Source organism: Rhopalosiphum maidis, chromosome 3 (assembly GCF_003676215.2).
Source record: "Rhopalosiphum maidis isolate BTI-1 chromosome 3, ASM367621v3, whole genome shotgun sequence".
Taxonomy (NCBI): domain Eukaryota; kingdom Metazoa; phylum Arthropoda; class Insecta; order Hemiptera; family Aphididae; genus Rhopalosiphum; species Rhopalosiphum maidis.
In genome coordinates this window covers 63,724,471-63,744,389 of record NC_040879.1, presented here as the reverse complement: position 1 = coordinate 63,744,389, position 19,919 = coordinate 63,724,471, and the positions used below count along the sequence as shown (strand labels likewise).

The window sequence follows — 19,919 nt, the reverse complement described above, 5'->3', positions numbered from 1 at the left end:
AAATCATCTAGCATCTGGACTCAATTCAATTCCAATGTATACTATTAAATTATAGTACCATTTATTATACAACCATTACACCAAATGATGAACATAGCCAGTAAAGACCCATCAACTCTACTTTAAAATATCTTGTGCAAACAATATTTATAATATATTTTAATATTGTACTAAATTAAGCACGTCCGATATTTTTACATAAAGTAAATAAAACAAATAAATATTAATCACCTAAAACAAGACATAGGAATTTAATTTTTCAATTCCTTTAAATTTGATTTGACCGGCAGTTAATTTTAAAAATAATATACTTATAAAATATAGAAAATAGAAAATCGAAATGTGCATTACACATTTTTTGAGCACAGTAGTACAATAATGTGAAAAAGTGTATCAAACACATTTCTTGTATATATCATGACCACGCGCAAGGGAGAGGGACTAACCCACTCCTCCACCATTTCTGAAAATATATTATTTGTGTTTTTCATATTTAATACTTTATCCAACTTCTTGTATCATTTTTTTTCAATTGAAACGAAATTTTTAAACAAAATTGCTTGTACATAGTTATTTGAAACCTATATTCAATTTTACATGACAATTCCTCAGATATTTGGATAAGTGAGGTAGAAATTTGATGACGACGACCGGTTGATAAAAATATTCAATACACCCTTGATATCATCGATATTTTTGTAATTTAGATGCGTTACCAAACGTATTATTATTACATCAATGATTTGTGCCTATTTTATAATATTAATAAACACTTAGATTTTAATATACTTGAAAAATTAATTATAAATATAAATATAAAATAATATTTTATTTACGCCCCATTAGGCGTACGGCCCTGTTATGTATAATACATAGCAGTATAATAGTTATATTCATTGGTGTAACGAGGAAGGAGAGGGACTGAGCGAGGCTTAGTCCCCTCGAAATATATTTTAGCCCCCCCAAATATTTTTGATTATTAAGATTAAATAATAATTTAAGCATAAAATAGTAAGAATGTGAAATACATCCTATGCAATATGACGTAGGTAATTATTATAACAGAATTGTTCAAAAGTAAATTGTATAAATATTACATATTAAAGTTTATTTTGCAATATACATATAATTTAATAAAAATATTCTTATCTGATAAATATTATTCGGGCGCGGCATCGACCAGCGGCATTGCGGCGGTCTCGTCCAATATTTTAGTTTTATTTTGGTAATTAAAAATGGACAAAAAACTTTTTTAGTATTTTTTATAAGCCAAAAAAATTATCCGTATTTGTACAGTTGTTACTATTGAATATTGATATGAAAATAATGCGGAAAATCCTTCTATTTTTTTGGAAAGCATTAAAGTAAGTAAATTAAATTAGGTATATATTTGCGGGCCTATAGCCCCCTAATATTTTATACCTAGTTGCGCCAATGGTTATGTTATTATGTTTTTCCCGTTACAGAAAGAACAGCTGCCGGAGTTGAAGATAATATCATGACGAGAGTGAGGTAATAATATAATACTAATATATCACATTATTAATTTTATATATCGTACTAATTGCTTTGGACTGTGGAGTACTCGCATGGCTAACGAAAATATTATACCTATTTATTATATTATAAGGAAATGATAAACGAACGACGAACGCGTCGTGATTGCTTATTATCATTTCATAAAATAACGACGATAAAATCGTGAAGGCTGGCCTTCGTGAATAAAATATACGTAATGCCTATATTATGGCAATATAATAATATTATTCCGTAGGTACTATACACGGGTTTTTTTTCTCTCTTCCGCCGCCGCCTATCATTATCAGCTGTCTCTCTAGCCGACACACTCGGCAATCGTTCGGTATCTCTATCGTTTAATCGCCACGCGGCTCATATAGATATCCGTATTGTCGTTCTCTAACGCGGCCCGCGGACGTCTCTTTATACTTTTAAGTTATAACAGTTACAGATGTGCCGGTCGCGTCGCACGGGACACGTTTTCAAAAACAGTCTCTGCCGACAATAATAATTATTATAACCCTTTCAGCACTAGACATTGTAATTAGTGAAAAAAAAAATTGATTTAAAACACCACCGTCACACATTAAAAACGCGGTTTCATAACGTTAATATTATTATGTCGCATCGTAAACATCTATCGCGTCGAGTGTCCAGACGCTAACCGCGGTTTTTGTTTTTGGTTCGACTGAGCTCACATTATCTCTGCCGTCGACCGGCTGAGCCGATTTCGAAACGAATGCGAAATAATTTACTGTAATAAAATTGCAAAATAATTAGGTGCCACACACGGTTTAGATAACCGTCTTCCGATTGGAAAAACATCGAAGGACGCGTCAAATCCACCACGCTACAGGTATGGAAAAGTTTCGTTATTGGTTATAAATATAGTACGATGATTGACATATTTTAATCACGACACGGTAAGGCACCGTGTACAATCTTGTACTAGTCGGACGTTTTGTAATTTTTTTTTTTTTTTTTTGATGTACGTAAACGATCGTTTCGCCCGGTCGCCGAATAGAATCGAAATTATGATATTGCAATATTATCATTATCGTGTTTGCCGCCGACCGATGTTACACGTGGATACAGTAATATATACAACGCTATAAAACGCTTCTGGTCGTCATTAGATCGTTTAAGTTTATAATTAAAATTAAATATGACACGATATGCATATGGTATATTACTATTAAAACACGTATTCACTCCGCGAGTTTCTTTTTTTTTAATTATTTCGTTCGTTTAAAAGGACGGTTTATGTTTGCCGTTCACATTATTATATAGGCAACGGCGTACATGAATATCTACATAATACATTAAGGGGATTCGACACCAACGTCACCCACCCCATCACACTGCAAACACACAAGCTTTACATACAATTATTATATTAATATACTCGCGGCCCACACCGTATTAATATAACACACGCGCGTTTTGACATTTGTCGGCGCGTCCTATTATCGCGTACACGAGATCATTATAACGATCACGTCGTATGAATCGGTACAACGGCTGCAATAATGAGCGCACTGCCACCGCGGTGATTTAATAATATAATAGTACGATGAAATTATTATTATTATTTTGTCACCGCAATAAGTTGTAGGTCGTATACGACGTAAATAATACACGATATGATATTATTACTTACCTCCGATGCTATTTGACCCGGGACGTATGACAACAACGGCGCGTCGCTTGGATAAACCATTAAATATTTTGTCGGTGTTCAACGATATTAACTTTTCGCAAACACGGAGGCGAATGTCCCCGAAATTATTGTTATACTGCACAATACGTTAGCCAATGCGGTAGTGCCCGGATCGACCGGGTGCTGGATCTATATAAGATTATAATATATACGGTTCATATAGGTGATGTACATACAGAGTGATTCACGGAGCATGCTCGCCTCATTTTTTTTTAATAATGCAGTTATTCAAGATCTGATTATTGGTATTTAAAAATATACTTGAAGACTGTACTTTCAAATTCTTGAGATTTTTTTAATGCTACCTGCTTAAGAGTAACATATGTGGTGATACAAACTTCTATTTTTTAAAGAAGAATCCCCCTCTACTTCTTTACTTCTTTATTTGTTGAATATTTTTTTGAAATTGTTGACGCAGATACTAAAATCAAAATTTGAACGAGAAATTGTCAAGTTATTACCTATTATAAGATCTTAAAGATATGGTGACTTGAAAATGTTGGTAATTAATATTAATTTGTCAACATATTTTATATTTTTATTTTTGTTAAACCATTTTTAATGGCTATTATCCTTAGTATAAACATTTTAATAACTAAAAAACTACTTGTTCGAATTTTAAATTCAGTACATTGAAAAATTCAAAACATTATTCACTGAATAATTTACAATAAAAAAGGGGAGTTCTCATTTGAAAACAGAAGTTTTTATCGTCGCAGCACACTCCTTAAGTAGTTTAAACATTCTGAATAATTTGCAAATAAGGTCTTTAATTATATTTAAAAATTCCAAAAATCAGAACTTGAATAAATTCATTATTAATTTTCAAAAAATGGAGGTGATCATGCTTGGTGAATTACTCTGTACATTAATTATATTTTATAATTTGTGTTATAATTAGGGAACAGTGTTTATAAATAATTAGTAATCGCATCATAACCGCAAAGGGGGGCAAACGTCCTAAAAAAACGTCCAACCAGGTTTAAGAGGATGCTTCACCCTTGTGTGTTATTTCCGTCTTACTAACGCACAATATAGTGTATTTGCGTTCGGAAGAATCCATTTTGTGTTGTTAGCTTTAATATTAAAATTTATTTACCTATTACCAAACTTAGGTAAGATTTTAGGAATATTATCAGGAGCATCATCTCGTAGGATTTTATTTATGTTTTCTTTTTAAAATGAGTTATAACTATATGTAACATATTACTACTTTATACAATTATAATATTAATAAAATCCTATGAGATCCTCTAGATAATACTCTTATACCTTTATGTTTAATTATAGGTTAGGTCGAGTATAATAATATTAAAGCTAACGACATTAAATGATGGACGCAAATTTGCTATATAGTTGTAATACGTATAAGTAAGACGAAGATAACACACATAATATACGTGTCAACCAAAACATAAAAATAAACTAGAATATGATGTTAAATTTGGTATTGGAAAATTATTAGGCGTGCGTTATGACAGCGAGATAACGTTATTTAGCTTAACGATCCGGAGCGTTTTAATGCAACCGTGCAGGTCGTCGTCGTCGTCGTCGTCGCGAAAACGGTTTTCAGCCTAACTGTTATCTTACGCGGTTATTATGTCATAATAATACTTATACATCGACGTTTTTCTTTTTTCGTGATAATATTATAATAATACTTGTACGTTCGATCAGCCCACCGTGAACGTAACTGTAGCTGCGCGGTAAAGCGATGATCTAAACCCTCGGTCCAACTCGGGTGGACGTTTGACGTTTTACGATATTTTTCGCAGTCGTTCTAATAGGTATCGCGTACGTACAGGTATAACGACGATATATCTTATCGCATTACGATAAAATCCCGGCTAACCGCGATGAATATATTTTCGTCTTTCAGATATTTTAACACGAAACGCCTATACGGCTATAATTGTATCGTGCGATACCTACTACTATGGAGAAAAAAACTATGATATACAACTTCGGTCCGGACGGCCGCGACGCGTGTTGGGCCGCGTTGACGAGTTCATGGACCCATTTTCCGAGACAGCAAGGTAAAATAATATTATAACTGTCGCATTATATTGTATTAGTGACATAACCCGTGGAATTAGGTTAGGTAAGAATATTATCTAGACAATGACATATGCTTTTAATAATATTATCATTTTAAAGTGAGTTATGAACATTTTAAATTTGTTATATTTTACATAGCTTTAACTCACTTTAAAATAACAATATCATTAAAAACATATGTCATTGTATAGATAATATTCTTACCTTTAAATTTAATAATAGGTAAATTTACTCTAATATTAACACTAACGTCACAAAATGTATTCTACTGAACGAAAATTTGTTATGATGTACGTTAGTAAGACAGAGACAACACATACGGGTCCTCTTAATATTATTGCATAATATTACGCGGGATTCAATATAAAAATTTCAATAGTTTATAACTTTTTAATAAATTCTAATTAATATGATTTTATAATACTTTTATTTAGGTTCTTTAAAAGCAAAATATAAAACAGTACACAATATAGTAAACATAAAAATGTAAACAATCAATATATTTATATAACTGTGTGTTTTTACTTTTATAATAACAAAAAAAAATAACATAGTAGAATATAGGAATATTCAACATTTTTTTTTTAATTTTATATCAAAATATATTTAATTTTTTTAAAACGTTGTGCATTTCAATCATCTAAATACTTTGAATAATATATTATTTATATTTTCATCAACGCAATACTCAGTAAAATTATAATATATTTGGAAAGAAAACAAAATAAATGTCAGTTTCGACAATTTTATAAAAAATAATTCAGCTATTTTTTAATATTTCGTTATATTATACGAGTATGTATATGTATACATGTAACTTATACATTATCAATAAATTTTTTAACACAAAATAAATAATTTTGATTGTCATAACATTAAGTTATACAACTTCGGGTTTCATACTTCCTGTTATTAAGTGATAATAATTGTGTTGGGTTTTTGTGTATATTTATGTTTATATGTACATATTATTAATTAACCATATTATCCATAAAAGTTAATACATTTGTAATTTTAGTAATTACAACTATACATATTTTTAAACGTTATTTGTTTAAATATTTGGTTGGATTTAAGATTCTTAGAAAATGCATTTACTCTTGAAGTTATAGTTGGTACGTAAATACATCTCTCAGTAGATTTTTTCAGATTTTAGTCAGTCTGTTGATTAATATGCATGACTTGTATAATAATATTTTCATGTTAAGCCATAAACAATAAACACTGACTTTCATAAAATAAATTTAAGAATCATCAAATGCATTAAAATGCTAAAAAAATTATGTACATCTTAAATGTTTAAATTGATGGAATAACTCACTCAAACTGTCATTTATTTTCTCAGGTTTTTGAATACTTGAAATGACTTATCTGTATAATATAAAATTAATTTTAAATGGTTTTTTACCTTTATATTAATGGTTAACGATTGTAAAAAATATCGTTTTAAAAGTTACTTCACTTCAAACAAATATTGATTAAAAGTTGATTAACCTTTTTAACTTATTATTGTATATACGCCACAATATACACTATGATCTACGATAACAGTACATACTACATAATACTACTAATCAGAATAAATGTATTCTGTTTAACTATTAGTCTATCAAGCACTTATTTGAAACTTTAAGTCACTGAAATAAGAACATTTTCAAATAAATACAGCAGTAGTATTATAAATCACTAATTATTTTTTTTTGTTCAAGCAGATGCGTTACTATTAAATTACTTTTCATTAGAAAATTATAATAATTAACATTGAGGTGGTTTTACTAAAAGATAATTTAAAATGTTATTTTTTATGAACGGTGAACACCCCTAGAGGATCACCCTTAACAGAAAGTCGGCTTAACCAAAATGTGTTTTTAAGCTATACAAACAATATAATATAATATTAATTCTGGAATATAATAAGATACCATTTTTAATTAAAGCTTACGTTCCAATTATGAGAATTTAAAGAAAACAATTTTTTAATTCCATTCTAATGATTTTTTTTTGAAAAAAGTTTTATGTATAATATATTTTTCTGCAAATAAAAAAGTTTACATTTATTTTGTAATATGTTTACTTACGCTACATTATTATATCTCGTCAGTCATCTTTTGTACAATTACTTTCTTCAAAATAAAATTATTACAGTATTATTATTTGTAAATGGATATATTTTTGATTTTTATCATTTACCTTCTTTTCATAAAAATATGATTAATTTGTAAGTTCAATTTTTCACAGAAGTGTAATATTAAATTATTGAATGCATTAATTATAAATAAAATATGAAAAGCTATGAATTTAACATTTTTAATAAAATTATGACATAAATAATACTAATAATTTGAAACATAACACATTATATGTATTAAAATCATTTTTCCAATTACATTCTTTTATGTGGTTTATTCAATAATAATAAAATAAATAAAAATTCAATTAGATTTTAAACAGAATGTGGTATAAACTGTTTTAGGAATAATGCATTTTTTTCTATAAAATTGATAAAAAGTGTTCAGAATTTTAATACGAAATGCATGAGTGTATCGTTTTAATAAACAATTGGTAATGATTTTCTGTTATTAAATTAATAATTTCACCATAACATTAACTAAATTAATTTAAAATATACCTAGATATCAATTATTGCTGTTAAGATTTTTTAAACTTTAAACATTTTAAGTAATAATTATCAACATTTTTATTTATTTTATGAGAACAAAAATTGTATATTTATTTTTATAACACAGTAATAAAATATATAATTTTAGATAATATAATCCTTAGATTTCTTTACAATTAATTTTTATTTTAAATTGTAATAAACATCAAATTCATAAAGGTCCTCCAAAGGCTTTAAATGTTTATAAGTTGTTTTGTTTAATTTGATTTACTGGACCATAATATAAATAATAATAATAATAATAATAAATCTATTTCATAAAAATATTAATATTTTTATATTCATAAATTAATAATTTAATTTATTATTTTAGCAATAAATATTGTTTACCGTATAATAAACAATTTTTAAACATATTGTACGTACTTATAACATTTTTCTAAAAAAACATGGGTGTGTAATATAATGGATTTAACTTATACTCAAGGCATTTAGAAATGTTTACCTACAATTAATTACTTAACAAATATTACTGTTTTTTATTGAGCATGATAAGTTTAAGAACAACACGGGATATACAAGTGAATTATGTTTTATTCCGTACAGAGATGATCAAAAATAACAAGCAGACAAAATTAAATTTCCGAGAATTTTGGGATTAGGTTTTATTGTCAACCTCGTCACTTTTCTAAATTACTATTAACTGAGTATTATTTAATATTATTACCTATATTAATGTTAGTATAATATTTTATTATGTTGGAAACATTTTAAATACAATTTTTTATAAGTTACATTTATTTTTCAAATTTTTATTGGCTTATAAAATACTATTATTGTCCTCAATTACTTATTTTTAATGAAATCACATACTAAAATAACTATGTACTTAAGAATCAGAATTAGTGTTATCTGTTAAATACTAGCTGAGCACCGTCTTCGGTAGATAAGTTGACAATATAAACGTAAAACAAATCTGTTGAAAAAAAATCATAAAATATAATTAATATTAATATTTTATTTTATTGTAGAAAATAAATAGTAATTAATTTATAAATCATAAAAATAAATTATTTATAATACTCGTAAGTATTCATCATGTAAATTTACATAGACATGTTGATTATTATTAATTAGTATACAAAGGTAAATAATTTTCAATATCTGTATTCAACCAATATTCTGTTTTTTAATACATTTTGTAACTACCTATCGGGGTCTGAAAATAAGGATTTTTAACTATTTATAAATAATTATAAAATTGTAACTATTTATTTTATTTATATAACGATTAGCAATTGGCATACGAACCCACATTAGTAATTAATTTTTAAGTATAGGGTATGATTAAGTTAGGTAAACATTTTTAATTGCACTAAAAATCCTTAAAATATGCAATTAAAATTACCGAAATATGTTTATAAGCTATAAGTATTAACTATACAAATAATATGTTTTTGATACCAAGGCACATATCTATACTATAACTTATAAGACATAATATAATGTAATATTATTGAAAAAATAAAACAGGAAATATTTATGACGTTATATTTATACCTAATATTTCATATTTTTAACAACTGACAACAAATAAAAATAAATTATTTATAATAACGGAAGCTACGTCTTTTGGTTATAATTTATAGTAAATTTATAAACTGAATAAGGGATTTGAATTAAATTGTATAAGTTACACAAATTAGTTTATGAAATGTAATAACAAAACAGCTTAATACTTTATTTTATCTAAATAAATGTTAAGGGAGTTGAATGTAGTAAAGTTTTTTACAGATTAAATCTGAAAGCTTGACAAAATAATTATGCCTCATTTATGTTTTATATAATAACCACATTTTGCAATTATTTAAACAGATTTGATTTGATTGACATCTTTTTATTTTATTTATAAAATCATGTTAGAATTCTACTTTTATTTCTGAAAGTTTAAATATTTATTCCAGTGTGCTAAAAAATAAATAAATATTTAATTCAGTCTACATTTAGTATTTGACTAAAACACAGAATTAGTTCTGTAGAGTGCAAATTTAGCATGTCGTACATTTCTAAGATGGTTAAAGCACAATATGCTAGCGCTACATTCTCATTTACTTATAGTGAAATTTCATTTCACCATTTTGTTTTCCGTATTTCCACGAAAATATATTATACTGAAATTCAATATTTTTGAATTTTTCATTGTCACTCTCAATCTTCAACCCGGTATTCGAATAATATATGAGCCCACGTTCACGAGCTCTATTAATATTCGATATTCGACCTAACCTAACCTATTAATATTATAAAATCATTACCTACAAATATATGATAAAAAATATATATAATGAGTTATTTTTATTCCAGGTATTAAGTATTTAGTTACCATCAAAAATATAATATATTTATTTAATATACTAAGTACGAACACGTACAATGAACAAATTTCATATGACGTATAAATGTGTTAAATAATCCATATAATAAAATATGTGCATTTATTTACAGACTATTATTTTAATTCCTATGTGAGTTTTTAAGTAATTTTTGAAAAACTCAATCCCACTTTGAATTATGTTTTAGGTCTTAACACAAAACAAGTCTCGTGTGATAGTTCAGCATGCAGTGATGTCGAAGCACAGTTCAAAGATACCACAAGTACGATATATTGCAGTTTATTATTAAATCATATCGGTATATAAGGCACATTTTGGAAATCCATTTCCCTGCCTATATTGCAATTTAGGAACTAAATTAACTGCATTGCTGGTAAAAATCCAGGTTCAAACCCCTTCACAAGTTATCCAACTTTCAAGTACGGGGCTAAAATATAGGTACATCTAGTTTTAGTAGTTACTTCCTTTTGTAAAAACAAAATGATTTTTTCTTGCGTGACTGATTGTAACTGTCCACATAACTATTGTTATCTCTATGTTTGTTTTATAAAATATTTGGTTTGCTAGAAAAAAAATGCATTTTAATAGTCGAGCAAGAGGACAAAGGTTCGTACTCCAACTAAAATGTTATATTTTATTTGATAACCGTTCACTTACCTCCCAAATCGTATACTCAAAAACTATTTTCTAACCATCTCAAAATTATCCTTATCTCTGTCCATACATTGATAGAATAAAATAATTTAGTATCAATTACGTTTACATAATAATAAAAAGTTCTCATACTTTTCAAAATACAATATTTTAATAGGTACAGTTAAAAATAAAAATATATTATTATTTATTACTTTATAAAAAATATTAAAAACATAAATAAAATAATGTCAACAGCTTCATCAAAATCCATCAGCTTATTAAACAAAATATATAATAATATTGGCATGTATAAATAACAAAATATTGAATAGAAACTATAGTATATTATTTAAATAAACACATTATAATATCTATTTATATAATAAAAACGTTTGAAACATAACACTTATATTTTACTATAAACCCTTCAAAAAATGTATAATATACATTTAATTTTAAAAACAAACATGTTATAATATACCACTATATTCTATGCTATATTATATTATTATCTTATATACTATTGTATACACAATGCCACATCATGCTGAATAGATATACGGAAATAGATATTATAAATGAAATATGTCTTAATAATGTTCTATGATGTGATATGTGATATTGATAATTTTCTAAGTTTGAATAATATTTTATGACTGTATTGATAATAATTATTCGACAATTATTGTCCAGGAGATTAGGACTGACTTGTATTATCTAATTAAAATAACATTATATTCATAAAATTAAGTGTAAAAAATGAAATAACATTATATTAGTATGAAATTTTATGTTTATTATACCAATTTTATTGATATGTTGTTATGTCATTGTTGAACCAATGTGTGTTTGAACTAAATCGGGATACTTATACTTTGAGACATTATAGGTTACCATAGCATATTCGTGCGTTGCGCTGAACCAATTTAAAGTTTGTAGTTTTAATATTAACACTTTTAAAAACGAATTTAATATATTTCATAAACATATAATAATATTTTACCTAAATTATTTTATAATCAATATTAATAGTTATAAATTAATTACCAATAGATCATGATATTATATAATAATTACGGTGTTTTTCCTAGTGTATTTTTTATTATATACACTTTATTTCATATTTTATATGAAAGCTTGCATTTTAAAAAATAATAAATACATATTTCTGTTTTTATTTCTATGTTTATCACATTACAAAATTATAGCCATATTATAAGTAGTAATGATAATAATAACAACAGTAAGTTAAATATTTTAATTAAGCTGAGTATTATTATTATGTACTATTGTGAATTATTTGTAACTAGTTCATAACTATATTAATGTCGATAACAAAATAATTTAGATTAACCATTTTTATATGATCTTATTGGTTTTAAAAATTAAAAGTGTATTATTAAAATAATTACGATCTGTAAGTTGATTAAGTGCGTCATGCGCCGAATCAGATTAGAATCAGTAAAATATGAGTACATCATATGTAGGGGTTTTACCTTTGCCTTCCCCGCTGAAACGCATAAGCATAGGAAAATAGGCGAACCGTAGATACTTGAAATGTTCATCAAATGTTTATATTATTATAAATTCTATTCTTGGTAAAATGTTCAAAATATGTCGACATTTTTAGATATTTATACTTTATAGCAATAGATATTTTTAAGTTTTTTTAGTTTATTTTCTATAAATGTCGATAAAAAATAATTTTCTGTGTCAAAATTCTTAAAAATTTAATTGAAGATCTAGCATTATACATGTATAAAAATATTAAAAATATATAGACACAATTTCTATATGCATTTGAACTTCAATTTTTTAAAAAGTTATACATATATATTATATATTTATTATTAACACTTAAGTTCGAATTTTGATACAATTAGGTACATATTTAAACGATAAATATTACCATGTTCGTTATTTTGTAATAATTTAAAACATTATTTCATAAATTTGCCGTGTAAAATAATAATATTATGACATTAATATATAATAAAATATAGGCTGACACACCGTCTTCATTCAAAATCGTTTTTTGTATACAATGATATATCATTGAATTCAAACTTAACACATCTATTACAGACATTTGACACTTATTATACAGTAAAGCGATACGCACTGGGTATATGTCGATTGCGCCAAAAATCACAGGTAAGAAAACAAAAGTTGATGTGATTCAAAAAGGTTACCAATTAATTGTACCGGAAATATTAGGTTTATTACATATAAATTATACAAATTATTTATTTTATATGTTATTTAAGTTATTTAAATTTTTTTATTCATAATTTGTTCTACATACATATATGATTGTATTCGGCTCTTAATACACTGTAATTCTCAACGAATTATTTTACGGTTTTTGATACTAAGCTATAACGTTATTTGGATAACTTATAACTGATTACGATTTATAATAATTTAGACATTTCCCACTTAAACACTTGTACCTTTTTATTTATTATTATCAATATTTCTTTTATTTTTGTTTTATTGTATATTTAATTAAAATAAAATATCTAAAAATATTGTAGTAAACATTTTCGTTGTAATATTTTCCTAGCACAATCAATGTATACATAATATTAGATGGTAATAAATTCACTGGCGCAAAAGATGTATACATTTTAGGTAGTCTAGAAAAATCGGCACAATTTACCAACACTATACTCGCTTACTCATCTTTGTTTTATTATTTATATAAATATATCTATTTCACAAGTGTATTTAAAATTTACAATTAACAAACTTTACAGTTGCTTTACTATTATGGTATTATTATTTTAATCACTCTGTACATACCAATAAATAATAATCCTAAAAAGAAAAAATCATTTAAAGTAATCATAATACAGTTTCACAAACTGTTACAATATATATCAGCTGAATATACACTATACATACTCAAATGAATTGTCTACGGGCCAAGTTACAAAACTCTGCATTTACAACTAACTACTGAGTACGTTTATTAAAAAAGTTTTTATCAATGAATAAATTGGTCACAATTTTTTCATTCGACGTTTTCAGTAAATAGAAACACCGTTACACTTTTGTTGTATTCGCCAATTATTTTCACAACATCGTGATTGAATAGTTTGTAAAGCAGTTTACAGCGAATTTATCATATTATTTATTCGTACATAATATAATACTGCAGTGCACTCTAGTATTCATACACAGTAACTAATAAGTATAAACTCCTTCAAAGTATTTCGAAACCACAGTAAAAGAATAATAAAAACATGTTAACTGAATATTTATAAGTTTATGGTACTTGTAATTGATTGTGGAAATATATTTATTTTTGAATCTATTTTTATATGATATTGATTTTTTTTTTAATTTAGTTTAACACCAAGCAAACATTTCCCTTCATATTAATAACAAAATTAATTTTACATTAACAGTTTATAACAATATAACAGTGGATATTCTTATTTTTGGCTTTTCTGAGTGGTGTAAATATTTTTCTTGAAATTGTAATTGCTTGAAGAGTGAAGACATTACATTTGGCCAATAATTAACTTTTTGTATAAATATTATTTGGTAGTTGATTACAAATTATATTTATATTTAATTTAATTTCTCTGTAAATATAACTCCATTGTATTACAAACCAAATATAAATAATGACTATGAAACCGACTATGATCGAAAGCTTATCGTAAATTGCAGTCACATTTGTATAGATTTCTTTATAATAAAAATGGTCATTTTTCGATTCGATACACTATAGTACAATATCGGCAAATAATAGCAATAAGAAACCAATATCAAAGTGTATGTTATTGCTTCAGAAAACTTATTTCATTACTTTCATTCTTACTACAGTTTATACGGTTTATATATGTATACAGTATAGTTACATCTCTGCATAATATATTTAATACAATAAGCTAAAAAAAAGCTTAAGATATCATTTGATGATTTTATAAAAATAGCATGTGGAATTGATGTAGGAGCACAGCACATATGCGATAGCACATTGACAATGAATTTCAATGTAACTTACTTTTCAAAAGGTTATTTGAATAAAAAATAAACTTAAAAAAAATTAGCACCTTCATTCTAACATTACATACTGATTAGTGAAATTAAAATAGTGTATTGGTTTAAATGTTGAAAAATTGTTATTAGAAATTTCTTTGAACTATTAAGAACAATTTCTTATTGAATATTTAATAATTAATATTAATTTTAAATTGTATTCAATATAGGTAAATTAACAATACGAAATGTGTTTTATTAATTTAATCTAATGATTTAAAAAAAAATTGTATACTCTTTCTTGTAAAAACGTAAGTACATAATGTAATAAAAATATGCTTAAATGTAATGAGATAACCTAAGTCCTAAGTCTCTTAATTAGGTACATTTGATTTACATGGTACCTTTATTTATACCTTTATTTATATGTTTGAGATACCAATATAACGTTATAAAATAATCACATCATTCAGTTACCAACGATATTATACTTTTATAAAGTTATAAATTTATTATGTTGCTCAATTTTCCGAATTCCTACTGTAAACAAAAAATTGTCTTATCAATATAATAAAATAAAATTATTATTAGATAAATTAATCATTTTAATAGTCGATTGTGAGACAAACAAAGTTAAACAAAGTACTTATCCCCGTTTAAGTTTTAAATGTCTACTTATTATAGAATCTTTAAGATTATAGCTAATCTAACTACATCTCTCCACGTGTAAAATATATAATTTTATCTAATATATTATGTGTAATTTAATATTTTGATTGTAAATAACAAAAAACACAGAAGGATTATGGAACAAACATTAACTATTCGTAGAAAGACTAGTAAAGATATCTCTAACGTTTCATGAAACCTGAAATAGGAGTATTGTTGATCGAATTGTATACGATATATACTAAATCTTAATATAAATTAAATATTGCTTATAAACAATAACAATAATAATATGGTAAATCAAATATTGTATTCGTATTAAATTAAAACAACACTCCTATTCTGAGTCCTACGAATTATAACAATACTAATAAAAAATAATTATTATTACGGTTGTCGGTTTACAGGAACCCACAACTCGTGGCCCGCCAAGTCACGCAGGCTAACCAAAAAAAAGAAGCAAAACGTTTTGACAACGGTGACGACGTCACTGTCTCCGCTGCCTCAGCCACTTCCGTCATCTTCACCAAAAGCCCTCAAACGCCAATCGGGCACACAACAATGGTCGACATTGGTCAACGATCAGCTATCCAGTTCAGTGGAGGTTATGACGCAAACGATTTCGGAACCACCGTTGACTAATGGGCCGTGCAACTGTAACCAATCAGTAAATTCTGAACCGTCTGACGTGAAAAACGTCACGGGCAACAACAACAACAACGACGACGACGACGACGACACGGAAAAAAACAAGTGGAAGCACTACAAAGTGGTGGAGACGATTGATGTCGTCGACCAGAAACAGCAGCAACTCATGTTGTGCGTGGCTGACTCCAGATCGTCGGTAGACATCAAAGAACCAACCGCCGTAGACGCCCATCAGCCAATCGAATACACACTCCAGAACGGAGGCGACCATGTTTCATCCATGTCTCATCCACCGACTCTGTCTACTGTCACCGAGCAACCAATCGAACGTGGTCTGCAAAACGGAGGTGACCACATTTCAACTGAGCCCCGTCCACCGACTCCGTCCACTGCCACAGAAAAGCCTATTGAACGAGTTCTACAGAACGGAAGTGACCACGCTCCATACATATCTCATTCACCAACTCCGTCTACCGTCGCCGAAAAGCAGTTCGAACGTGCTCTGCAGAACGGAGGTGACCAAATTTTAACTGAGCCCCGTACACAGGGGCCATTCACTGCCATCGAAAAGCCAATCGAACGTGCTCTGGCGAACATAGGTGATCAAGTGTCAACCGTTTCCCGTCCACCGACGCCGTTCACAGTCACCGAAAACCCGGCGATGTTGAAAGTCGACATGGGCTACCGTGATGAGGTTGTTTCACCTGCATCGTGGCCACAGTTATCACTTATGACTTCAACTTATGACACTGAAAACCCGATTGACATCACAATCGTCTCACCGTCGTCTCAGTCACAGCCCAATGATGACGAAGAGTGTCCAGTTCAATCGAATTCCAGTAAGTAAAATATGATCATTTTTTTACTGTGTAATTAATATGCGATAGTAGCGATCGAAGAAGATGCCTATGTATAATTTGTTTTGTAACGCGATTGTACGATGAGTGGTTTAAACGATAAAAAAAATAATGATAACAATTGTACTGTTTTAATTAATAATATTATTATTTTTATAATCATTCTAATACTATAAAAAAAAAAAATAGGTATATTTTATTGTGAGTTATAACTAGGTATCCATAATTTAATGTATGTTATATAATGTTATGGTCGTTTTTGTTTGTATGAGGAATTTTTTTTTTTTTGATTTGTTAACAAAAGTTCACTGTTGATATTTTAATTTGAAAAATTTGTTATATTCTCAAACCTATTATTTGAAATTTAATGTAGATCAGTAATTAGACAAATTAAAAATTATGACATCGATGATATATACCATCTATTTTAAAATCTAAAATTAATTAAAAGAAACATTTTATAATAGGCAGTTTGAAGATATATCTTGTTTTGAGTACTTAATAGAAATTCCATATTTAATAAATTACAAATGATCATATACATTCATGCACGTATCATATACGTTCAAATGTGCAAATGACGGCAATTAAATTTATTAAACTGTGTTCCAATATTCAATCCTTGATCTGGATCTTGATGTACGCAAAATTAGCAACCTTTATGTTAACATATTCTAGCTGAAGAGGGGTTAGGTAGTGGTTTTCTGTAACCGAATAATAAATTATAGATTTACAGACACGCACGATGTTAGTAGCAGGGAAAATTTTGGTGTATTTCTGAATAGCTCTGTGCACTAGAGCTCAAAATATTTTATGCGTGTTTCTAAAATCGGTTTTGTGTAAACATTGCCAAAATGATTAATGATTCCTCTCGGAGTTAATTAACATGTTAGTTGGTCAGAATACTATGCAATATTTAAAATTAGGTATTCTGTATCAGTGTTGTAGCACGATTGGTCATTTGATCGGTTTTTTGTTCAATATTATAAATTCACACAACGTTTAGGAAGTAAATATCTCTAAGATTATATCAAGTTTGGATATTAAAATATAAAAAGTATTGGTTAAGTTTTGTTGAAAAATATATAAGATAATATTATATGGAATTTATCACACTATAATATTTAAATAATAATTAAATTAAAATAAAACGAATAAAAAATATTTTAGCCACAGTAGTATGTCTACAATATTGTTTAAGCAAATTATTATTTTACAGTGTTTTATTGTAAAAAATCTAATAGTATTTTTTAAATTATTATCAGTTTTTTTGCTTATTAGTTTTTTGCAAAACTCATTAAGAAATATCCATTATTTATGACAGTTGATAACATTTTAATATTAAAAACAATTAGTCAAGGCAAATCATACTTATTAACTGTTTCGTAATAGACGTTTACATAGATAATGGATATTACACTAATTTAAAAATTATTTTAATTTTCAATGGTCTATACAAATCGCAACTAAAATCTTAAATTGTATTTTACGAAAATTGATCAGCTTCCCCTGAAAAAAAATCCTGGCTACGCCAGTGAATCATGAGACCAAAAGTTCTAACATAATAAATATATTTACAGGTATGATAGTGCTGTCAGAAAAACCGTTGTCCAAGTACGATATGAAGATTAAAGAAATAGACAACAGCATAATATCGTACTCAAAATCGTTCCTGAGCACGGTGTTTTTTGTCGTGCTCCTCCGCGTCTTGTTTTAATACAAAACGCTCCAATTCAACTATTATTTTATAAAATGTCAATGCGTCCATTTATGTATTATATTATACTGGCGTACGAGTAATATTTTCCACCAATCGGTTAATCCAAGGGATTTTCGATTTTCAAAAGCCGTCGTTATATTTTAAACGGATGTTTATGAAAATCGATCGTCTATGGACCCTCAGTAAACGTTACTCGTCCGTATCAGGTGATGATAACAATAATAGTTAACTTTACATCATAAGGAGCAACATTTTTTTATTCAAATTATTATATAATATGTCTATTGATGATTTTTTTTTCCAAATAATATTGATTTATATTACTACGTTTATTTTATGTCATAATGTTATTTATACATCGTACAATTTACACAATTATTATTATCATTATACCTTATTGCTACACGTGCTTTATTCTACCAAATAAATTATTGTTACCACAACCGTAGCCTAGATTAGTTAAATTATCGTAACTTCTGTACCTATTAATTATATTAAATGATGTCCACGTGTATGTACACTATTATGTGTTTACTATACTTATTGCAATGCGAATTATTTTTCATTTTATTTGAATTATTATTATAATCTGTATATTATTATTATTATTATTATTAGATATTAAAAACCATGCTTCTTCGTAAGTAAATATATTTCATAAAAAATGTTATAAGTACAGGATTTCAATTTTAAAAACAAAAAAAAATCTTTACAAAGTATATATTTGTCGTTAATTTTTTTTTTTTTTTTTTGTTAATTTACACGTTTCCTGTATGTATAACGTAGGCTTAAAAAATATTTATTTTTTTCACTTTATCATATATTACGTATTTGTATACTATTTATATTTATTATGCTATATATTTTATTGTCATTAATATACTTCTATAAAATAATGTAAAAATACTAAGGTATCTTTGACGAACAAAAGTGTCTAATGTCTATGCTCAATCTAATGAGAATTGATTTATTATAACAATCAAAGTTAAGAAATCTATTTAATAATTAACCGTGAATCTATTATATAATTTAAAATAATTAGTTAAAAGTTTAATATTTTACAAAACATTTGAATACACCTTTACAT

At 26.9% G+C, this 19,919-nt stretch overlaps 1 protein-coding gene across 3 annotated transcripts; it reads left to right on the top strand.

Annotated features, from left to right (window-relative positions):
- The first annotated feature begins 1,918 nt into the window (after nt 1–1,918).
- LOC113557273 lies at nt 1,919–19,416 on the top strand. 3 transcript variants are annotated; one of them, XM_026962702.1, is made up of 5 exons: nt 1,919–2,374; nt 5,118–5,274; nt 10,497–10,571; nt 16,015–17,094; nt 18,693–19,416. In XM_026962702.1, exons 2-5 carry the CDS (start codon nt 5,175–5,177, stop codon nt 18,827–18,829), a joined length of 1,392 nt encoding a protein of 463 aa, XP_026818503.1. In that variant the 5' UTR covers nt 1,919–2,374; nt 5,118–5,174; the 3' UTR covers nt 18,830–19,416. The 3 variants fall into 3 exon arrangements, with proteins under 3 accessions (XP_026818503.1, XP_026818505.1, XP_026818504.1); XM_026962703.1 differs by lacking the exon at nt 1,919–2,374 and adding an exon at nt 4,951–5,042; XM_026962704.1 differs by lacking the exon at nt 10,497–10,571.
- The last annotated feature ends 503 nt before the right edge of the window (nt 19,417–19,919 follow it).

Coding starts and splice junctions, on each gene's coding strand:
- LOC113557273 (XM_026962702.1), top strand. CDS start 5,175: ATGGAGAAAAAAACTATGATATACAACTTCGGTCCGGACGGCCGCGAC. Junction 5,275..10,496: donor CCATTTTCCGAGACAGCAAG/GTAAAATAATAT, acceptor ATTATGTTTTAG/GTCTTAACACAAAACAAGTC. Junction 17,095..18,692: donor TCCAGTTCAATCGAATTCCA/GTAAGTAAAATA, acceptor ATATATTTACAG/GTATGATAGTGCTGTCAGAA.